We start from the raw sequence: 8116 nt of genomic DNA on the forward strand, positions 1-8116 counted from the left end.
AAATGAATGGCGCTTGCTTAACCAATCAGAAAGAAGCTCTTTATCACTAATGAATGCTTGACGTGTCAAATGTATTGTCAGTTTCTTGAGTTGCTGTGATGCGTGCTGGACTTCAACAGTCACGCGCGTACAATGAGTGAAAATCGAAGTGCTTGATGCACACGCGCGCCAGTGCGTGAAATAGCCGCGCGGAAGCTCCGAGCTCACTGTTTTTCTTCGCGTAAACTATCACCACCAATGAAGGCATACAGCTGGGCTTAGCGCTCAGTAGTTGCTCACAGTTTGCTTCTAGCATGAAGCTCCATAAAGAAAAAAGAGAGTGTTAGCTAGGTCTTTCGAGAGTTCTATGTAAAATACCCGGGCCCACGCGCGAGCATGCGAGTAAATCGCTCATCGCGTAAACTGCGCGCGAGTGTTCCTCTAGCTTTGGGACAATCCAAACAAGTGGAAAAATCGCCTTTCACCAGAAGTCGCTCGAAGAAATACGATGCCGCTTCTACTTGTGGAGTGATGCTTTCTTTTGTCGGGTTTCTACGCGTTCGTGGAACGTGCCCGTGGGCCGTGGGGACCAAAAAAGATTTTGAGGGAGAATTCAGGTATTGTTACATGACGTTAGACTATGCCACCAAGCCTTGATTGTGGGAATCTCCAAACATGGCGGCCGCAGGCAGGAGTTTGGCGGGCCGTTTAGCTCTAGTCACTGGTAAGATTTTGATATGTGGTGGACCATGGCATTCTCCCATGGAGTATATACCTATGTGGTGCTTAAAAGGTGTTTCAAAAGGACTTGGGGTCTGATATTTGATGGTTTACAGCAACATTGGTTTGGCATTGTTGTTGCTTCTTTGTAAGCAAGATTCAGATGTATAATGTCGACTCTGAAAAATTACAGAAACGGAGTAATATAAGTGAGATGTGGTTTATAAGCTGTTGCTCCGTACAAATCTGAAACCTCAAACTAAACTAGACCAACAGACAAAAAGAATGATTAATACCTAAGGCTATCTGTAAATGGAAAGATTATGATGGACCTAGTGTATATAATTTTTTGAAGAAGAAAAGTAAATTACCTCAGGTTCTTTTGTTTGCTTTGCCAATTCAATGATTGGTCAAGACAAAAAAAAAATTTGCCCATGTAGTTTGCATAAAAATGGAAGTTAACTCCCAGAGGAGCAAATCTAAATATTCCATACCACCAACATGGCCGCCATGATGTAACATGCAATGAACCTATTCTGGAGTTGCTTCCTAACTGCTCACTTTGTATAGCTATGTACCTTTGTAATTTGTATATAAGTGATATGGTATGAAATATGGCATGACCCCAGCATACCAGGTCCACTTGTAATACCCTGGTGTGTGTGTGTGTGTGTGTGTGTGTGTGTGGGGGGGGGGGGGGGGGGTGGGGGAGGGGATCTCAAGAAAGTTTTATACCGGGAGGCTTTGCCCAAATGTCCAAACCCTTACCCTTTTATATACCATTTTTGATAGGTCTGAAGGTCTTAACCCTTTCATATACCTCATTTGGTAACCCTTTCATATACCTTCCTTCCATAGGAAATGCTACCCATTTAACATACCAATAACAGAAACACTATCTCTTTTCAGAAGACCCTTTTATATACCTAAGTGACAGTTTTCTCTCCCCTTTCCTATACTTTGGTTCATGGAATCCCTACCCTTCTATATTTTTCCATCCTGAAAAAGGTACCCCTTTTGGGTGGAGGCTCCCCATTAAGTCCATTATAGGGAGTACCCTCCTCTCCTATGGGCATGGATGTTCCGCAGTCTAGTCTGGGGACCCAAGTTTTCAGAAAATGCCTTGTTATAAGTTGTTACATTTCAACAAGAAATCACAATCACATTGCTGAGCACCATTTACAAACGAACCACAGAATCGACTGGGACTCTGCCAAGTGTATTACCTACTGTACAAATTATTATCAACGACTCACTCTGGAAAGCTGGTTTACTAACTTAGAACAAACGCCACTCAACCGTTGCCTACAATTACCTGCACCATACAAACGACTTATTGACAACAACAACGAAACAGACAAACAATAGACATTTTACTAACAATAGACCCACGGACTTTTTGACTAACAAAAGACGGATCGAAACGCACCAATCACTTTTTACAGTCTTCACAGCCAATGACATTACGTCTTACTGACAAACGACCGATAACATCTGGACTTCGTTGACCAATCAGGTTAACAACCAGAGACGTATATACCACCTACCGACGTTCCACAATTCACTTGACTCTGAAGATGACTTCCGCTCGGGTTGTCAAAGCGTCAGTCAAAGTCACCACAAACAGTCCTTCTGAGGACTACACTCACCCGGATGATCATAATTTACGTACTTATGACATGACTCCTGGGTTCAAGCCATTTACAAGAAAATTAACGATAGTATAACAGCATGACATTTCGACGACTTCATATCGTAAGTTGTTAGCAAAAATTAATATGCTGCATGACTTGGAACAACATCAGTAAGAAATTTGTTCAAATATAGGTGGTGCTAGTGGTATTGGTCGAGCTGTCTGTCAGGCATTAGCGGCAGAGGGTGCAAGCATTGTTGTAACAGACCTCAATGACCAAGGTTCCCAGGAAACAGTTGAGAGCTTATCAAAAGATGCAGACAACAGACATGCAAACTATTCCCTAGATGTCTCAAGCGGGGAGGAAGTGCGCAAGGTTTTGGAATACATCATCAGTGGGTACAAAAAACCTCCTTGTATTCTGGTCAACTCTGCTGGCATCCATAGTGATGAGTTTTTGTTAAAGATGGATGAAGAAACTTTTGATAAAGTTATTCAAGTGAATCTCAAGGTAAACTATAAGCAATAACCAATGAAATTTCAATTAAATTGAAACCCTGCCTTCTGACCAACCTCAATCTTGGACAAAACTTGCTGAGAAAAATGTGAATTGTGTGCGTTGATTTCGATCTCAATAATTGAGATGGAGATCAAACAAGACATATAATTTAGCTTGGCTTGAAAATTCATAATAATAACAATAATTTATTTATTGTTGTACATGTACATGTAGTTACATGTAGTTAAAAAGAAAAACACAGACAACAAAGCAGTAAGCCTTTACTTCCCCTTTCCCTGCACTCAATGTTGCATTTAAGGTTGGACAATAATTATTATTACCCAGCCCTTTTTTTTAGTGGTGGAACACAGAATAGGAGGAGGGAGCATGAATTGTTGATATAATTATGAATGTAACAGTGAAATTTGTCAGTCCACAAAGACGTTCCTCAATGGTTTTGTCCTAGATTGTAATTTCCACCATAATGGTTACCTTTGGCACAACAATTAAATATCTATGGTAGGGGACGTCCTTAATAGCAGGAGTTGTTTTCAGCAATTCTTGTTCACAGGATCTTTAACTTCCGTCCATGATAATGGGGTTGCTGTAAAGCAAAGTGCCTGCAAGGCGTGAGTTGACTACATGACCACCAAATTATAATGTTGACTACCAACGTTCATACAGTCATTTCCTTATCTAAAAGCCCTTTTTATAATGACCACATTTTTTATGGGGATATTATAAATAATACCAGAGTTAAAATAAGTTAATGTAAAGGACCTCTGTATTAATTTTAACTGTAGCCATTTAAACTTGTACTATCTGGCAATTTTTCTTCTAGGGCACGTTTCTAATGTCTCAAGCTGTTGCAAAAGTTATGGTCGACCAAGGTGTTACCAATGGTTCTATTGTGAACCTGGCCAGCATTGTAGGCAAGGTATATATATTATTGTATATATTTTGTTTATATATATTTTACACTTTTTTGGACAACCTTTGTCGAAACAGCTGTATTGGGAGTAGGGTGGGTTTTTTCAGTTTCCATTATCAGCTGATTTTTTTAATTGGATGGGATAATATTATTAGCCTTATGTCAAACTGCAAGCCTGGAGGGCCAGGGGCTGTTCTTCATCAGGCATCCCACTCTTGAGCAATCTGGTATGGTTGGATATACCAGGAATGGTGCCCTTAGGTGCTTACCATTTATATGGAAAACCCAGAAATTCCAGTTGGAAAATCAAATGGTATGCATCATTCCATTTGGAGTACTTCTGAAATTATGGGCTTCTGGTCAAAGTGATGCATTTTTGTTACTCCTTTTGGGATTTACAGGTGATGTTCATACATTTTGCATGTTATCCATCTTCTGTTAAGACAAGCTAAATCATTTCGTATATATGCCAAAAATTTCCATCCAGGTGGTTTGCATAAATGGTAAGCACCCCCTATCACCATAGCTCAAGACTGGGATCGTCAAGTCACAATAGCTCTACCACCATGACAAGGTGACAATACAGGGAATAATAACAAAATTTGAACATATTTAATAATATGTACAGTACAGGACTGGTGCTATTCATTTGAATTTCAATTTTTCTATAATTCTCCTTCGACAGGTAGGAAATCTTGGTCAAGTAAATTATGCTGCTTCCAAAGCTGGTGTTGAAGGTTTAACCAAGACATGTGCAAAGGAGCTTGCAAAGTGTGTGGTATCTCATGATATTTGTTCTTTTCACAGTGTATCTTTACATTGCTACATGTAAAAAATTTTTGGTCTTAGTGCAGCCTTAAGAGCATCTCTCTTTCATGGACTTGGCATAGTATTTGGGTTGGGTTCATTGTAAGTTCGTCTTTGCATTAATGAAGGGTCCTTGTTCAAATTCTCTGGTTTTCCTCCTTTATGAAACACCAATGTCCAAATATTTCCATTTAGTCTTCAGAGTAGATCCGGGCCCCAGTTGTTAAAAGAGCGGATAACTCTATCCAGTGGATAAATCGCTATCCAGCGGATAAAATGTACTCCAACCAATTCATTTTATCCGCTGGATTGAGTTATCTGCCCTTTGAACAACCAGGGCCTGTGTAATAAAGTCTGTATGGGTGATGTGGGCCATTGATGGCCCATAGCATGACTTCACCATTTTGTCGCATACTTGGTTTCCCTCCTTCTTCTTCATTATCTTCATCGTACCTAACCTTTTTTGATAAAACCACTGTTGTTTCCAGTGTCTATGTGTTTCATGCCAACAGAGACCAGTAGCTTCCTTGTATGAACTTAGACTGCTAGCAGTCGTACTTTTTTCCTCAGATCACCCATGAAAAGTGGCGGTAAAATTATGCAAGTTAGAAAAGTGAACAAGGAGGGATTAGGAAGATTGGCGATTTCTTTCTTTTTCCTTCACTCAGCACCTGCTTTTCTCGCAGCTTGCTATATCCATTGCACATGCTACAGAACTTGGGAGAAGAAATTAATAAAAAAGACTGCTCGCAGACTAGTATCAAAACCTATCTGTACAAATTAAGCCTTCTTATAGAAAAGAAGCTACTGAATCCATCAATCTGTAGTTACTGCAATACTGTTAGTCGATAAGTTTCATTTTGTTGAATGCAGATTTGGAGTGAGGTGTAATGCAGTTCTACCAGGCTTCATTCAGACTCCCATGACAGATGCTGTTCCTGACAAAGTTATAGAAAAGGTGAGAATAGTGAAACTAGATTTGCAGGATTAAACAGCTGTTAGTAACATTAAACAGTTGTTAAGAAATTGCAGCAATTTCAAGTTTGTTGAATCTATACCTTGTGGAAACCCTAGCTACTTAGGACCGTGAAAAATGTTAAGTTAGGATCCTAGTGTAGCATAAAATAAATAGGATCTTAATGTCTTATAATAACTGTGGGGGGTGGGGGGCTATTTTTTTTATTTGAGACATTAATTTTAATGTCTAGAATAAAGAATAAAAAAAAAAATACAGTAGATCCCCCCCACCCAGATATAAACCGCACTTCCGCTTATAGGCCATCTATTCCCAATAACAAAATATTGAGAATTCTTATAAAGTAGGATTTATACCAGGGATTTTGCATTTTGAATGTTACCTTATCGCCTCTTTTTCTTACAGTTAAAAAGACAGATTCCTCTGGACAGACTTGGCAATCCCTCAGGTGAATAATGAAACTGTTTCATTACACCAGAAACTCAGGAGGGGATTGAAATGCAGGCATGCCGATCCAGACTGGTTTCCACCATTTTGCAGAAAACATGATTAGATATTTTTAGAATAAAAGAAAATTCCTCGGTTTAAGTATGAAAAATATGTGTCAAAGTGACTTTAAAATGCAGGTAAATTATGGTGCCTTTGGGACTCAAAATTTAAAATTTCCCGGGGAGGATACCCCTGGCCCCCCTGCAAAACTTCATGCCTTCACTGATGGATCCATGCCTGAAATGTGTAACATGTGCCCACAGCATACACATGTTCATTCTTGCTAACTACCATAACTTATTTGGAATTAAAAGACATGCTGAAGAGTGAAGGCTGAAGGAAGCAGAAATCTCTTTACATCGCAATGCTTGGTTTGTGTCTCTAGACTTCTGATAAACATCCAAATATGGTACTTGAGAAATTGAATATTTTTATTTTGTAAGCTTGATACAAGATGTACCGAGGGGGAGTTACACATTTGAACTCTTAGTTTTTGATCGTGCCTCACTTAACTATTCATCCTATTAAATGATTAATCCTTTATTCCATGCTGAATATTCCCACTTTATTTTGCCTTGTTGCTATTTAATATTAACCTACTGATAAATGTTTCAGATGTGGCTGATGTGGTGACATTCCTCGCTTCCGACAGAAGTAGTTATATCACAGGCACAAGCATTGAAGTTACAGGTATATCAAATGCATGTCCAATGTCAATAAAGAGTTGAGTACCTATGTACCATACACTTTCCCTTCCTAGACACATTGCGTAGAATTGATATAGAGAGATTTTTTGGTTGCTGACTGGTCACTGGTCAAAAAATGACAATCATCACTATCATCATCATCGTCATCATCATCGTCATCGTCATCGTCATCATCATCGTCATCGTCATCGTCGTCCTGATCCTCATCATCATCATCATCATCATTATTGAGATCTTCATCTCTGCCAGGACATACGAAAGGCCACAGGGAGTGGGGAAACAACAAAATAATATTGAGTTGAACTCTAAGCAACAACTTTCACTAGAGGCCATCTCCCTCAAGACAACCATCATTGTTGTGAAGAGCCCCCAGTCAAGTGCTACAAGGGGGTGGTCATTTTGGGTGGTTACTTATAACAATAGTCAAAAATTTCATTTGAAATTGATATAGAGTGGAGACTTACAGTATGCATACATGTGGCTGACAGAAACCCTTGCTGACAGTGTTGTAGACAAAAGACAAAGACAAAGTTTTGCTCTGCATAAAAGGAACTTTTTGGTGATGGGGCTTCTTTTGTGGGAATTGTTCATGTTAATGTCCAGAAATGCAAATACACACAGTGACACTCTTGTACCAAGCCCTTTGATTATCATGTGTTGATACTACTTTATAATTATTATTAAAAGATCAAGTTTGGCTACAAAACCGTATTTTCATTTTTTGTTTTGCTTTTTAGGTGGCCTGTTTATGTGATAAGCATGTAATCTGAAGTTAAACTGCTCTTCAAGTTGGTGGGCAATGCTTGTGACAACAAATGCCTTAGTTCTCATCAGGCATCACAAATGTTGGAAGACAACTGAGAAATTCAAGTACAATGGCATTTGTTGGTCTCAAAGATATGGACTGTACATCAAGCATTGTATTTTACATGACTGTATATTCCTGTGCAACTCTGGACATTGCTTGTCTGATTTGAATGCAGAAAAAGAAACCCTCTCTTTGAGGCTTTTACAGTTCTGCTTGTTTTACAGTGCAAATATAATTTAATGCACAATAAAAAGGATGGATAAAAGACCTGATTTTTAAATCACTTAAAGTGTTAACTGAAAAATCTATGATTAATAAAAGTACTGAAATAAAGGAAAGTTTTTGTTGTTTATTGTCTTTGTAATATTGTTATCAAAAATTAATAATAATTTTTAAATTGCGCAGTTCCAAAAAACATTCATACCTCCATCACAGAAGGGATTTTCTCAATAACCCTCCCCCTCCCCGCACCTTCCTCCTTTTGGCCTTGAGGTTGCGCTCCCTATCCTCCTGGGATTTCCAATCTGTCTGTTGGGGGGTGGGGGGTTGGGGGTGTGGTGGTATATT

At 39.0% G+C, this 8116-nt stretch overlaps 1 protein-coding gene across 1 annotated transcript; it reads left to right on the plus strand.

Annotated features, from left to right (window-relative positions):
• Positions 1 to 544: 544 nt before the first annotated feature.
• LOC146461793 (estradiol 17-beta-dehydrogenase 8-like) lies at positions 545 to 7901 on the plus strand. The gene is made up of 8 exons (XM_085086726.1): positions 545 to 703; positions 2527 to 2843; positions 3673 to 3768; positions 4448 to 4533; positions 5443 to 5527; positions 5951 to 5993; positions 6650 to 6724; positions 7479 to 7901. The coding sequence occupies exons 1-8, from the start codon at positions 655 to 657 to the stop codon at positions 7493 to 7495; spliced, it is 768 nt and encodes a 255-aa protein (XP_084942852.1). The 5' UTR covers positions 545 to 654; the 3' UTR covers positions 7496 to 7901.
• The last annotated feature ends 215 nt before the right edge of the window (positions 7902 to 8116 follow it).

This window comes from Pavona decussata, unplaced genomic scaffold (assembly GCF_977016875.1).
Source record: "Pavona decussata unplaced genomic scaffold, jaPavDecu1.1 SCAFFOLD_195, whole genome shotgun sequence".
NCBI classification, from domain to species: Eukaryota; Metazoa; Cnidaria; class Anthozoa; order Scleractinia; family Agariciidae; genus Pavona; species Pavona decussata.

Excerpts from the sequence above, each read along its gene's own strand:
- LOC146461793 (XM_085086726.1), top strand. The coding sequence starts at position 655 with ATGGCGGCCGCAGGCAGGAGTTTGGCGGGCCGTTTAGCTCTAGTCACT. Across the intron at positions 2,844-3,672 it reads TTATTCAAGTGAATCTCAAG|GGCACGTTTCTAATGTCTCA; the intron begins GTAAACTATAAG and ends TTTTTCTTCTAG. Across the intron at positions 3,769-4,447 it reads TGGCCAGCATTGTAGGCAAG|GTAGGAAATCTTGGTCAAGT; the intron begins GTATATATATTA and ends CTCCTTCGACAG.